General features: G+C 45.4%; 1 protein-coding gene across 13 annotated transcripts in view; it reads right to left on the bottom strand.

The window, feature by feature from the left end:
• LOC1281485 (regulating synaptic membrane exocytosis protein 2) overlaps positions 1-15358 on the bottom strand; it is a 52746-nt gene that overhangs the window by 19816 nt on the left and 17572 nt on the right. For 10 of the 13 annotated variants that reach the window (XM_061643768.1, XM_061643767.1, XM_061643765.1 and 7 more), the window contains exons 8-12: positions 5682-6445; positions 2523-2703; positions 1670-1935; positions 1396-1533; positions 1187-1324 (exon numbers count right to left, since the gene is read on the bottom strand). In XM_061643768.1, the coding sequence (XP_061499752.1) occupies positions 1187-1324; positions 1396-1533; positions 1670-1935; positions 2523-2703; positions 5682-6445 (1487 nt within the window). The remainder of the gene's footprint in view (positions 1-1186; positions 1325-1395; positions 1534-1669; positions 1936-2522; positions 2704-5681; positions 6446-15358) is intronic. The other 3 variants (XM_061643769.1, XM_061643771.1, XM_061643770.1) reach the window with 2 other exon arrangements.

Genomic DNA, 15358 nt, shown 5'->3' with positions numbered 1-15358 from the left:
GTTTTGTATTCCTTTTTTCTTCTGAGTTTTCGTGTCTGAAAATCGATTCTGCTGTATTCGTTCGCTTTGATTTGCATTCAAAATAAAAAGGTTTGAATTGGTTGCCGTAAAGTTGTTAAAGATTTGAGGTCAGAATTTTGTTTACATGTTTCGCATGTTCATTACGCAATGTGCAACATGTTGTGGTTTTAGGGCTGTTTCTTGGAAACTTTGAAGTTATGATATGAAACTAAAAAAAAAACAAAAGAATCAATTTTTTTATTCGTCTTAAAATGAAGGTGAATGCGTTAAAGAATTGGTGAGTGGTTCTAAAAAAAATAATTTAAACAATTAAACAAAACAAAAGTCAAACACATAAAACATTGTACCCTAGGTTCGTTTGTTCGAACAAAATTCTTATTATTTTTATTTTGATTGCGTTATTCACTCAAGACGGGTGTTGTAAATGATTGTGTTTGAATAAATAAACAATTTACGGACTAGCAAAATGGAACCAAAACGTTAAAGTTAAGAAACATTTTAAACTAGAGATGAGTTAATCAACCAATTGGTACAACCAACGAAACTTTGGTGAAGTTACTGTAGGCAAGCGTTAACCATGATGAAGGAATGGGTGGAATTTGGCAGAAAGCGGTAGGAATAAAACTGGAATTGTACGTTTTGATAAAAACAATAATGTTGAATAAATAACAATGAAAATCAGCTAAAAAAATCAAACTGCTATATACTTGAAAAAGCAACTTGTTTTTCCAAGAAAAATGTGCTACCATATTGCAGCGAATAGAAAGATAGAAAGAGTAAGAGCTAGAACAAGAAGAAAGGTAAGATAGATACTAAACAATACGAATTTAAACAAGAAACCAAACAAATTATGCACCACTTGTAGGTGAGTGTGTGAGAGAGAGCGAGAAAAAGAGAGATAGAGAATGTGTCTGTGTTTGTTAATATTTATAAAACTTCATTTTTATCCTTCTCTGTAGTAATAATACAGACTCCATAGCTATTACATTGCTCGGTAACGCTTGTGAAAGGCAAACAACACAAAAATCGTCAAAGATTCTCGTGAAGCCGTTTTTTTTGTTTGTAACATAAATTGGTGAAAATGGGTTCAGGGTCAAAAACGTAGTCATGAAAAACGAACGGTTTTCGATCGCACGGATAGCCGCCTATGCAAGTGTATACGTACAGTATCGCGCAGTGTTTCCTGGTGGGGTTGAAGAATATACCATTCCGCCTCATCGTCCAGCGGGTGTGTGGACAGGTCGATTATTACTTCGCCAAGGAAATCATTCGCACCGTACCGTACGTAATCCCACACCGTCACCTGCAATCGGATGCAATCGATTATGCACGCTTGCCACAAGGCTGGAAAGAGATCACCGTTCTGCCGCTTACCTCAAACAGACGGTTATTTAGGTCCGCCCTTCGCAAGCCTTCGTAGACGAACGTTTGGCCCCAGCGCGGATCGTTCGTGAGGGCTAACGTTTTGGTGCGTCGTTTCGACTTTTCGCTTCGATCCGGTAGCAGACAAATCTGTGACAAAGCACGCACAAGATGAATAAACGTAAGAGAAAGCAACGAAAAAAGCCCCACGGGGAAAGAAAGGGGGAAGAAGCTTTCGAACATAAACACACAAAAGGATGAAAGGACAATCGGGGGAGAAACTTACCTTAACGTACGGATTGCGTGCTGCACCGTTGCCGCGAGGCACAAGCCCATTGGCGCACAGGATGGTCACGATCAGCTGCAGTGAGCTGGGCTCGAAGCCGAGCTTGATCTGTACCCGGCCGCCGACACTGTTCTCTTGCGTGACCGTCCCGGCCGGTGCCAGCCGGTTGCTGTACCGCGAGCTGGAGTAGTTACGCACACTGTGCAGATCGGGCGATCCTGGCGAGGTAACCAGCACACTGGGCTTATCGCGGCGATCGTAATTTTCTACAGCAGTTTGAAAGGTGGAACGTTGGGATTAATTAACGAGGCGAAGTGGCAACGTATGGCTCCGCTTACCAGACAGAACGGGTAAGCACGACCACGGAAACACGCACAGGGAAACGGAACCGAATGCACAACGATCGAACCAAAGCGTAATCAAATTGATAAAACAAAAAAAAAAACGAATCAAAAATGGCAACAACACAAGAAAAACACGGAACAGAAGAGCACAAAACTGCGCGTTGAGTTTTGCTGTTCACTTGTCAAGGGCTATGCTCTCAAGTCGATAGAGGCAGTGTAAGCGCAGCAATAAACTCGTCGTAAAGAAGCTGCCACACAAACAATTTGACAAAGCGCATCAATTGGGCAACAGTAACGCGCAGTGTAGCAGTGTAACAGGAGTTCGCAAGCCATGGGAATCGTTTGGCCAGAGGAAAATCGGTTCAGAAAACAACACACAAAGAAACGAAAATCCATCACCATGCCATCTCCCCCCCCCCCATGGGCTAGTAGTGGTAGTCGGGGCTTGCGGCAGTGACGCCACCAATCTAGAGAGAGAAAAAACTCACCGCGCGCGAGACTATAATTACCTGGCCTAATGTGGGCACTCTCCAGTTCGATGAGCGCTGCACGGGGATCGCTCGGTAACACCTGGCCACCGCGCACTTTCAACCCTAGCACATCTTCGCCGTCAAACGGTCTTCGCTGCACCGCTGGACCGATCGGTCGGCCACCGTCCGACGATGACACTACCTGCCAGCTTAGCGGATTCTGTACAGGCAAAAGGGTGTTACGATGGGAAAGTGAGGGGTAGTAAAGGAAATGGGACGGTTGTAGGCTTTTTTTGGTTTTTTGTTTTTTTGCACATATTTTGCACACGCTGCAATGTGTATCCCTAGGCACGGCGAGGGAAACACATTGCGTGGTAATGAATTTGCTACGTGTAGAGTTAATGTGTGTTTGTTGTTTTGAGGGAATGAGGGGTTTGCTTTGCGCCGAACGATAAGCCCTGCTGCGTGTGTACTGGTGGATACGGTGCGCTGTGAGGCACAGACACGTGACTTGCTACTATTTTTTCGTGTGTAGTGTACGTGGAGAAGAGCGAAGAATGGAGCACTTAAAACTAGTCCCTCAAGTCTAGCAGTCAACGTCAGCGGATCGTTCTCTCCCCATCAGGAAGTGTAATGCATTGTTTGCGATTTGCATTCATAAGGAACATAAATATACTTTAAGGTAAGGCTTTAACATCGACTTAACAACTGACAATTGATTGATATCGCCAAAACTGCGCTATCATTCGAACCGTAGGGCAAAGGAAAGTACCGAAAACAATCCTATCCAGTCCAAAGGTCCACAATAATGGAGCCTAAAAATCGTTCCTTCTGCCCGGCAATTTTGTTCCGTTTTTCATTAAAACATTGACTACCCTGGTGGGTGGAATGGAGGGGAGAGGGGAATCGACAAAAAAGGCCACCAGTACACCTCAAACATTGTATACCACACCGCATTATGCAATCGAGGAGGATAGGCCAGAATCAAACATCGCACAGCATCACTCTATAAGAAAAAAAAAAACAACTAGCACATAACCAACACAAAACGGATGGCTGTCAATCGGCCACAGACAATGGAAAGCTGTGGCAGAAACTGTGCTGTAAAAAAAAACAAAAACAAAAATCGCACATGGCGCTGAACCTTCGATTCTACCTCTCCAGAAGACTGAGAGGACTTGCTTCGGGATGGCGTTGCGCTTCAGCCCCATCTCCATCATCCTACCGGGAGCGATGAAGTCAAGGACGGAAAAGGATTATGTATTCTAAATGGTTGGGCATGGTTGTGCCATGCAAAACTCGTGACGAGAGATGGAAGCATAATCAGGAAACGGAAGGTATGGAGATACCGAGCCGACATGTCACAAACACCGGATGAATAACGAAGAGAAAGAAAGAGTGTTAGCGAGAACACACAGACGACGACAACGACATGAGCAACAAAATGGGCACGAATTGGGATTGCTTCCGACGTGGCAGCAAACCGATCGAGTGTGGATAGCTTTTACGTGCAATTGTGTGCAGAAATTGGTTGGAAAATCGAATCGTGTGTGGTTGGTTTTTCATCCATCTAATTACGTACAAACACACACATATATGTATATAAACACACACGCGCAAAAGCTCACACCAAAGCATAGCATTAGTGGTTGGGTTGGAAAATGTAAGCTGCGTCCGCTTTCGTCAATACGCGCACACACACACACACACACACAGTGAACCAAGTGGAGTTGTAGGGGGGATGGTTTTTTGAAACAGTGGGTGAGGTGGTTGCGATGATGCTGATTATGGAGCTGGCTGATGGTACTATACTCCAAAAGAAAATGGATTTTTATGTTACCCTGCGGCACAAACAACACCGGTACTCTATCGAGCATGTACATACATACAATGGTGTATAAATAGACATTGGCAAAACGTAGATAAGGAAGCTGGTGCTGTCGTGAGCGTGACAGAAGTACAGCTTGCTGAGTGGGAGAAAGAAAGAAAGAGAGAGAGAGAGGGGGAAGAGAAAGAGAGATAAAAGCACACACACGTACACTCCCATTCACACGGGCACTCATGTTTGGAGCGAAATGGGGGCGAAATCGTGTGCAAGAATGAGAGAATGTGAGAAAGAAATTGAAAGAGGGAAGCTTTAGAGGGCTACGGTTTGAGATAGAGATCATGGCGCAGATGACGGAAGAAGAGAAGAAAAAACAAAAACACATTCACAATTGCTGGAACGAAGAATGTGTGTACTGTATTGTGGTTTTGCATACGGTTGAAAGCATTAATGGACAGCCGTATTTACACGTGTCCGCTATGCACTGTGCATAAAATGGGCGATCGGAAGGGGACAAATCCCGAGCGAAAAGCGCAGCATGCCCGCTGATGCCCGAGGTGACATGAGGGCGGATGGTTGACGGGAAAAGAACACACTGCTCGAATAACTATCCATATTCAGCCGATTTTCCAAGTCACTGCCACTGACTGGTAACACATAGTAGTTTTACAGACCCACTCTACACCGTCATGTCTCCTCGGCACCACCACACTGGAAATACCTATTTCATGCGATTATATTTATATTACAGCAACATGCAAAGCAAAAGCATTAGAGTGAGAGGCAAACGAAAAACAGCAGGCTTAAACGGAAAAAAAGCTAAAATGCACTGGAAAGAGTAACGCTAAAAACTGGTCAAACGAAACAGAATGCAATACACTAAGTGTATCCGCTAGACCGGTAGTGAGTGTAATCCCTCCCTCCTCCCGGCGATGCCTTTGATCGCCCGATTACTGTGTCGGATGATCCGTCCGGCTGACGGTTGCTCTGCGAAACAACAGGCATTAGTAACCGTGGTAGTGAAATTCGTTCGTGTTCGTGTATTGCGCACTGCATACATTTGGGCGGTTTTGGGTGTTGGCTGCATCTCCGGCAACCACCAGCGTGCAGTAGGTTGTTCCACAGGCACTGTGTACTCACGCTTGTGACGTGAAAGAAGTGTACCGTCCGTCACATGTCGTCAATGTGTGTGAGAGTATCAGAGCTGTTGCGTTCGTCTTACTACCTTTCAATTCTTGGTCGTGTTTACATGGGCATGAGATTAAGGTGTTTCGTGCAGTCTTCGTGAGTACGTGTGTGTATGGGGGTATTGTGAATGTGTGTGTGTGTGTGTGTGTGTGTGTGATGTGGTGTGGGGATGTGTAGCACTATACCTTTGGGCCATCGCCACGGTTCGAGTCTTCGCTACTGGTAAACGTGCTACTCGTGTCAATGCCGGAGTCTTTGGTCGCCGAATCCTGGCTGCCCTGCCGTTCCGATTCCCACCGGGACCAATCGTCCGAGTCCTGCCCATCGAACCGGACCGTCTTCTTTCTGCGCTCGGTAAACCGCCGACTGTCCGCCGGCTCGTCCCAGTACGGATCCGGCTGCTCGGTCCCGGCCGGACTCGTACCGTACCGTGCGTGCGAGTTCTGCGCCACCGGATGATGTCCCGTGGTACTGTGGCTGGAACCACCGCTGCTGCTGCTGTTGCACTGCTGCTGGTGGGGCTGCTGCTGGTACGGATGGTGCTGCTGGCTGCTGCTGCTGCTCCCGCTGCTACCACCGTGCAGGCCCTGCGGTATCGTGACCGGGCTCGGTGCCACCGTACCCGACAGATGGTGAAGCGACTGGTGAGGCTGATGGGGCTGGTGATGATGGTGGCTAATACTATCGTAGCCTGCGATAGTGCTGTCGCCGACCACCACCTGCGGCAGTGGCTGCTGTGGATGGTAGTCCCGGCCGAGCGGATCCTGCGACGGCTGGTAGTGATACGGATGGGATGAATGCGGCGCCGCCTGGGACGGTGATTGATATCGGTTGTGATTGGTACGATTGTAACTGTTGCGTTGCTGCACGTCCAGCTTTGTTGCTCGATAGTCAGTAAGGTTAGCGTTCAGTCGAGTGTGATTATCGAAATACTGTCTTTGGTGACCGGCTGGAAGAGAAATGGGTTCGAAAGCGGAACAACGCCTCAGCAACACTGCTTCTTCTGTTTTCGTTTTATTTTTATTTATTTATTTGTTGTCTTGCAAAAAACTAAAACTCTTCTTGAACGATACTGCCCGTTATCATTTACCACCTTCACGCCAACAAGCGCTTGGCGTAGCTGAAGCGCATTACGCTAGTGCCCGGATACAACTGAAGGAAGGAACACAACCAAACCATAGCGAAATACCAGACATCACTTGAAAACACAAACATAAGCCCTGTATCGGTTTAAACTGAATTCGAATCGAAAGTCATAAAATGAATAAAAATTATTCAAAACTTATTTTTAGTACGTAACACTGACTTGTCCAAATCACACAGCTGAGCACATCTAATACCAGTGCTCTGCAAAACTTATAACGACTAAGCCAATACGTTCAATACGATAAATTAATTATACATGATTGAAAGTTGGGGTAATAGGGCTAACATTACTTCCATCATCAAAATCATACAATGTATACTAACAAAAAAAAATTGATTGGTTTGATTGATCGTGCTAAAGTTAATGGTAATGCAACTTCGGCGGTGCAATGAGGTAACGCGAAACATCTCATAAGCAATGTTCTTGCTCTGCATTTTGTTGATTACTACGGACGAAGGGCAATCTAGCGTTGAATATGTGACTAGGTAGAACAAGGAAAAACTCAACCAACGCAAAAAATAACTGACACAGATATACAAAACCAATGGGCCCTTTCTATTATAACAGACCGAGTGTCATGATTGTAAAGTTGCACGAAGAAAGAGTTTTGCATTTACCAATACCTTCTATTAAATGTTTTTGATTGACAAAAAAAACGGAAAACAATCATTTGAATAACACAAAAATAAAGGATACAAATTTGATGTACCAGCGTGTAAGGCTCTTTTTGTGCTAACGTTCGCTGAATACACGCTGAACAACAGGAGCCACACTTTACTTTGATTTCATTAGTAAAAAAACAATCATAGAGCTTTTTTTATTTTTGTTTGTGGGATTTAAAGTTAGGAAGATGATAGACAGAGAATAGACGAGAGAGAGAGAGAGATAGTTAAAAGAAGGGAGAAAGTGCGAGAAAAATACATATAATTGTACACAGAAAGAAGGATAGACACAGGCACAGAACATTCCAATACGTACAGCCGAATGAAAGAAGATGGTACAAATGAGTGGGTATGTAAGAATTGTAAAACTGATTGTCATTGCAAACGAGGCGTTTCGCTAACACAGTGACAGAGGAGAACCACACGACATACACACGCAACACACGCAACACACATACACACAGGCATACGCATATTCATCGCACCACACAACAATACAGTGCACATTTACAAGTAAAGCTAGATGCGAATGGGACGAATTGGCGTGTAGACAAGGGGTTGAATAGAAGAGTTTACAGAGCTTTGGAAAACCTCACACACAGGCAGTCGAATTGAAGCAATCTCATTTGTATAACCTGTTTAACGAATTAATGAACATTTACTATCGGATCTTATGCATCGATTGAAAATGGTTTTTGGTGGATGGGTAGGCACCGGCAAGCTCAAGAAGGAACGACATTCGAAGCCTGGTATAATGGTACAATTATATTCTTATTGTACAACAAACTGTTGTTGTAAATGTATGACACTGGTGAATTATAAACTTAAGTTTATGCACATTTTCTTCCGCACTGCTTTCTGCCAAACCATCCAGTTACACGATCAATGCATAAAGCAGCTCAAAAGAACCCTTCGGATCGGCTGACTGTCGGAATCTCTTGACATCCTGCTAAGTGTAGCATGTGACGTACATCACTCATCAGCTACCTTCAGATGGGAGAACAATCGAGTAATCCTTCTGGAAGAAAGGGAGCATGGTTGTGTAAATGGTGTGAGATGTGCAGCACACTAGAATCGCACGCCATTTCATCAATATCGTTGTGGACCTTGACAATTCCTGCGAGTAGGCACGCTAAAGAAGCCTCGATGGCACTTCAAAGCTTCACATAAAGACAAACCCATACATACGCACATACCAACGGAGCCATATATGTTCCACGTGCTGGTGGGCATATGCTAGTCCTCAAGATTCGACAGGAACGATCGACCTATAGATTGGATTCACTCAAGAGCACATGGCACAGGCCCAGGGTATAATTACAAATACCAGTACCATGTTGACAATCACTGTTTTTTAACGCAAATTCATTCTTTCATGACCATGCTTAACGTGATCGAAATAGGAAGTAACGAAATTCCGGCTATAAAAAATATTTTCCAGCTCCAGAACGTAGAACCAATTTACTTCAGCTGTCTAAAATTTGCAATTCTTGTGCTTAACAACGAAGCGAAAGTTTTGTAAGGCGTGGAGGAGAGTAGGGTTGCCATTTACTCCCGCGCTGATAATGAAGAACTATAATTGGGTCACCAATGAGCGGCCAGTCGTTTAGATGTACGCAATATTTTCCAATATCCGGGAGCAGAAAGAGAGAGAGAGAGAGAGAGAGATACACAGAGAGGAGCACAGTAAAGCATCAGCTGAGTAGAAGAGTCCCTTCGCTGTACTGGGTTGCCGGACCGGTAGTTATATTTAGCACGAACAAACGTCGCAAGTCACGAGCGCGACCTCCCGAGTGCCGAGTGATAGGGTGGAGGAAGCCCTAGGGCTAAGCTTCCACCAGTAAGGGCATAGAAATGTGTGCCGGCACGCACTCCATCAACCTGCTAGTCGGGCGTATCGAACAGTGCCAGGTAAGTGGTGGTTTCAATACAGTGCCCTACGTAGTGTGCCGCTTGGATAAAAATAGTTCAACACATCAAACGTAAAAATAAACTCAGGCATCGCTTCTCCCCGCCCTTTGCTGGACGATAATACCGATCGCTGGAACTTCACGGTGCTTAAGTGCAATAAAACAAGTTGCTGCTGGAGGAAAATAAATAAAATTAGCCCCACGGCAGACTGTTGCGTGGCCAGGCGTCGGGAGCCCAATAATGGCCAGTTACGGTCGACCATAGCATAATGGTAAACAGTTTTGCAAGCTGCATTATAACGCTAAAACGCTAAGTGCTGAAAATATGGAGGTTTCGTTTGGAGCTGTCTTTCATACGTTTATCTACTTATTGCAATCGAAACGGATTGATTCACCGGTTCAGCTTTTGCTTTTACTAGATGAAGAAAAACAAGTGTGTTATCTTTTTAATCCGCTCGAGCTTGAGCCCAACATTTCTTTTATGAATTCTCTCTTTTTTTTCAACCGCATGCCAAATGGAATTGAAAACGACTAGCCCTTACTCATCTGAATATGAAAACGTTCTAATTCGCTGCACCAAAACACTCTTCTTACCAGCGCTTCGGGAGTTGGTTTTTCGAACGAGTCGAAAGAAATGCAACAAACATGCCCAGAATCGGGCGAGCAAATATGGTAATAGATATTGGCAGAAAATCATTAATTTGGCAGCAAACTGTCTGGCTGTATGGCTGGAATTGAATATGCATTCATAAACACAATCGTTTGCGATTTTGGGGCCGTACGAAAACGGGATCTATTTTAAGTTGGGTTTGTACCGAGCCGTACAAGTGGGTGGAACGTCGTTCTGGAACATCGAACTAGTGCAGCTCTTGCACAAATGATTGAAATTAAACACAGACCTGAGAAACGATAATTAAGCCAGCCACTACAATTGGTAGCTTTGTGGTTTGAAAATTGAAAATGTTTTCCGTTTTGAAGCATGAAGCAGAATGTAAAACGTCCTTCAATTGATAGAGGCGCACAGTAGTTTTACGTATGCATGATGGAGCAGCATGGTCTTTTGTACAAACGTGTACTTTATTTGTGTTATTTTCTCCCAAAATCAATGCACATGAATGCCCCTCGTTCCCCAGTTTCCACTAGCACTGTTCAGCAGGGTATTTCGCCGGCTATTATCATTATTGGCATTGGTTGCAAATTTCTGCACCGGGGCTCATTAGCGACATTGAAAGGTAGCCGATATAGGTCAGATAAGACGCTTCAGAACTGCTAGGAACAGAGTCGCTGTCAGCTGTACGTTCAGTGCACCAGCAAAAAAAAAAAATTAAAGCAAGCTTACGTGGCTTATGTGTAAAAATAACATATTATGGGGTGTCGGTGGTGCAACGAAGCCATGCGAAACTGCAGCATAGTATTCCGTTGTCCTTTCGATTGCCTTTACCCAAGCGACCACCTTTTCGCTGGATGCCAACCGTGCACAGTGCTCTTACTTACACTATTACAGCCATGTGTAGAATCTTTCCACTTACAAACTTGTAAGAGATCTTCTTCATTCCGCAAAACCTTCTTTCGTTCTACAATCGATAGTCCTTGTACAGTCGAAGGCCAATAATGGGGCCGACTGGCAGGAGCAGACGGGTATGAAATCGCTCGGAAAAGATCACATAATGGCAATCCAATTTTGTTCTATAATCTCTTTGCGTCGTACCACAGTGGTACCGTTGTCATTGGCGAATAGTTTGATACAGCAGTATTGGTAGCCGTACAACAGTATACAAGATAGTGTGAGAAACAAACAAACAGTTTGAATGTGTTTTTTTTTAGTTATAAGATATAATGAAACTCAACAATCGCGTAAAAAACAACTTCAGGACATCAATCAAGCACGAACGAACATGTCCTGGACGAATGATACCAATCAAGTGTAAAAGTTTTGGTTTAATTAAAAATGCTGAATAGTAGCATGCTTTATCAAGCAGCACTTTTTGCTCTTGTTTGACACAACGACCAATGTTGAATATTGTGTGTACCATTTGGCTAATTAGTGTACCCATACTAGGATAATCAGTCATGCTTATGGTGCACACGGTCCAAACAGATCTTGAGCCCATGATGGACACATTGGTCAACCGTTCCAGTTGATTAGTATGCAATGGGATCAACACAACATTAGTACAGTTCTTTTTATCACATTTTTCAATTAAATCGTTTCGCTTTAGATGATGTTTTCTGGACATGACATACAAAGGAGCTTAAAGGATGCTCCAAATCAGAACGTAGATCAACTGACAGAACAATCAAATGTTGCATAGTGGTAAATAGAACTTAAACAATCAATCAAGAAGTAATTCTAAATCAATATCAACCCGAGCAGGCAATAAAATCAACTAAGTGTAAGTATTCAACATAATAAGAACGAGCCTATTGATACGTGGTTATCGTGATTGATATTTCTAACGCGATTTGTAATGCAATTGAAAACATGATAAAATGGTTTTATCGATTGCGGTAACTTAAGCCTAAAACTCACATTTTAGCAGGTTTCTGTAACAATTAATTCCCAAAATTACCCCGGATGTCGGATGGCAATCTTAATGCAAACAACACAGCTCGCTGTCACTAGTCTGCTACACTGTAATGCGAGAAATAGGCCACCCGCAGTCACACGACATTTGTCTATGCTTATTGCTGAAATGTTTCGCTCACTCCTTCACATCCTCACACTTTTTCTGATGCACGTTTCTGATGCGTCTTTGCAACACAGCATTGGTTTATAGTTTCAGATGATGGTAAAACGAGGATTCTTCCTTAGTGGTTTATATTTTGCAGCTTTATTGCTCGCTACCGAGGGTGTGACATCAAACGCTTGCTCGCGGGCGGGATCTTCTGCTTTCTTTCCTTTTTTTCACTCTGGTCGGACGCTCTGCCCACCGTCTGGCTCAGGCTCGAAAGATCCCGTCGGAAGGGAGAAGTTTATTATTAGAACTTGAACTCCCCCAAAACCGAACCGTATCGTCGGCGCGTGGCTTGAAACTGAGTTCGTTTGGCACTCACCAGCAAAGACGGCAAAGTTCCATCCGAATATCCGTGTGATAGTGATGCATCACCACTGACACAGGCACAAGCGAGCGTACACTCTCTCTCACGGTCAAAACGACGTACCAACGAGTATTAAATCGGTAAATTTTGAAACCGAGCATCCAGCTTTTGCCACACTTTACCATTCGCTGGACGGTGAATTGTTTATCAGCTCTGTTGAACGCTTGCTCAATAGCACAACGCTTACCAGCGACACAAATACAATTGTCTGTCCAATGTTACACCCACGGTGCTCATCCGTTTTTACGTTGCGTTTTGGCAAACTGCACACACACACACATCCACATACACTCAAAACACGTAGGTTTCAACGACGCTATTCAATCGGCAACACACGCACACGCCGTTTTACACCGGGAGCCGTTTTCCGTCGTCGACCGGTGCAGGATTAGCACACCGCTGGAGAGTAAATTTTGTGTGTGAGTGTGTACGGAGCGAGCTAAAAATAGCCTCATCCGCAACCAACCCGGGTTCGTATTGTTATTTACTCACAAACAACATCCCCCTCTCCCTGATATCTGGGCTGTGGGTTCGTACCAGCGGTGCAGGATGTTTGACGGAGCATAATACGCACCAAAGTGTACCAGGGCCAGCGCAAGTGTCAGTAGGTTTGCATACCTCTAGGCGCGTTTCACAAACTTTTCCGACATCCTGTGGCGGTGTGTTTGGTTCACACTGCATCGCTTATCTGCAAGGGCAGATCGACGTCCGATGGCAGGCATCAGACAGAAAGTGGTGGTCCGTTTCGTACACCGTGCACTTGTGTAGAAGTTGTGCTTGGCCGCTTGTTCAAGCAATATGTCCAAATAGGTTTGCTTCAAAACCCGATCGACATAGAAACGGCATCACCAACGACAAGATGCAAGCTCCAAAAAACAAAATGTTCTCCACTCTCACGCGCTCCGAGCGCTTGATCACAATCCGACTCAAATTTCGCTCTCCCTTTGTATGTGCCGTGCACTTCTCTTCCCACATGTATGTACGGCTTGGTAAGAGAGAGACAGAGAGCGATCCTGTGCGGTGCTGTGTCTCTGTTAGTATGTTGTTTTTCCATCCGATTTCGGTTCGTCCATATCTTGGCACTCGAGTCTCAACGGTTCGCTATCTTGCTCACGCGCGCGCGCTTTTTACCCCCCGTCTTCACTCCCCCGCCCCCTCTTGGCACGATGCGGAACGGCGTGAATGGTCAATTCTTCCGGCAATCGATAATTTCCGGTGCAAAGCTGTTTTCCTTCAAACGGTACAGAGCGCGCACAGGCCACACTATTCCAACGGGTACACTGTCAAGGGCGCACAGTCACACACGCACACACATGGACGTAATCCGACACACACACACACGCTTGCAGTGAGGGCAGATACGCGCATACCGTGCAAACAGAATGCGCTACAGCCGTATGCAATCCGAGATGCTATAGCAATGGCTCGGAAAAGGTTGATCAGCGCCCCCGAGATGGACCGATGAGGCGTGGGGCGATGCCATGACTGCTTTACACAGGACACAATCGTACACACTGCACTGGCTACCTGCGTTACATACCGATAGTGGTGCTAATGTGGTGGAAACATTATTTTTCACCTTCCCGAAACCGAAAACATTCCTTACAGCACAAACGGCATTTTCATCGCCAGTTTCAAGCATTCGCTGAGTGAGACGGCATTCGGGCGACGGCACAACCGAAAACACATGGTCACTGGTGTTTCACGCCCATCCCGTACACTGACATTGGCGGAGAAAAATTCGGCATTTTCGTTTCACTGCCCCCAGGCTCAGCTGGGACCTGGCCGAAGGTTCCGTGGACCTTTTCAGAACGCACGTTAAGTAGGGCACAGGACCACCTTCACCGATCGGGTGGACTGTTCGGTTCGTTCGGACAAACACGCACACACCACCCACACACACACACACACACACACTCTAACAGTCTGCCTCCGAAAAGTTCTTCAGGGCTTTTGTTTGTCGTGCGGGTTAGCTGGATGGGGTTTCTGGGGGAACAGGGAACAAAAAAACCAAACGGCAATCGGTAGTTCCGCCCCGGAGGCTTCAGGGAAAACTGGCACGCTCGGCGGCTAACGCAGGACTGAACCCGTACGTGGACTCGTGGAATAATTTACATACACTGCGAACGAAGCTGGTCCCGGTTTGTGCTTCGCCACACATTCGCCACCCGTGGCCAGCGTCGGTCGCTTTCTTTCTTGCATGCAGGACCGGACGGGGACAAGTGACAACCGCCAGTGCCAAACTTATACGCACCGGCACTCATCAATTACCGTACCGCGGTGAGTTACCCCCGTGTGGGTAATTTTGGAACGCTCCGGCCGAGGAGAGCTAATGAGCAAGGGAAGCTACCGCACGCGCGTCCAAGTGAGCGTTGGTGAGAGCATTTTTGAGGAATTCTGAGTTCCTTGGGGAGCGAAGCGTGGAGTGGAAGCTTTGATGATTTTGTTTTTAGAACCACACACACACACACACACACACACACACACACACACACACAGACGCGAGTCATTTAATTACGATAAACTCTGTGTTGTGCTTAATTTCAATAGCTTATGTAGCAAATAAGCGCAAACGTGACAGAAACTAACCAACTACCAAGCTGCAAAAACTTGAACTACGCGATGAACCTTTTGTTTGAAGCTGTTCCCACTAATCGATTTTGTACTCTGGCTCTCTCCTGTAACGGATGCATGCTCATCTCCAAACGGTACCGTCTCTCTTGGACGCGCTCATGTAATGTCCTTTATAGAGGAGATTCGGGAAAGAAAAGAAAAAGAAAAAGAAACCATGGACCATCCATGGGCCAAACTATTGTTTTGGTCGGTTCGTACAGCACGCTCTCCGGTTTCAACACCTTGCGCCAGGCACTCTTTTCCGTTCGAATCCCCCATTTGCCTCGGTGGCGACCGCAGAGAGCGAAGAGCAGCAAACCAAAATCAATATCTTTACATCGGGGGGGGGGGGGGGGGGGGGGTGAAACACAATAATGATGAAGAGAAAGGCAAAAGGAGCGCCTGCCCCCTTTGGTATTTACGTCAGCAGA

Source organism: Anopheles gambiae, chromosome 2 (genome assembly GCF_943734735.2).
Source record: "Anopheles gambiae chromosome 2, idAnoGambNW_F1_1, whole genome shotgun sequence".
In the NCBI taxonomy this organism is placed as follows: domain Eukaryota; kingdom Metazoa; phylum Arthropoda; class Insecta; order Diptera; family Culicidae; genus Anopheles; species Anopheles gambiae.
The sequence above is the reverse complement of the archived record's forward strand: the minus strand, read 5'-3'. Positions and strand labels throughout refer to the sequence as shown.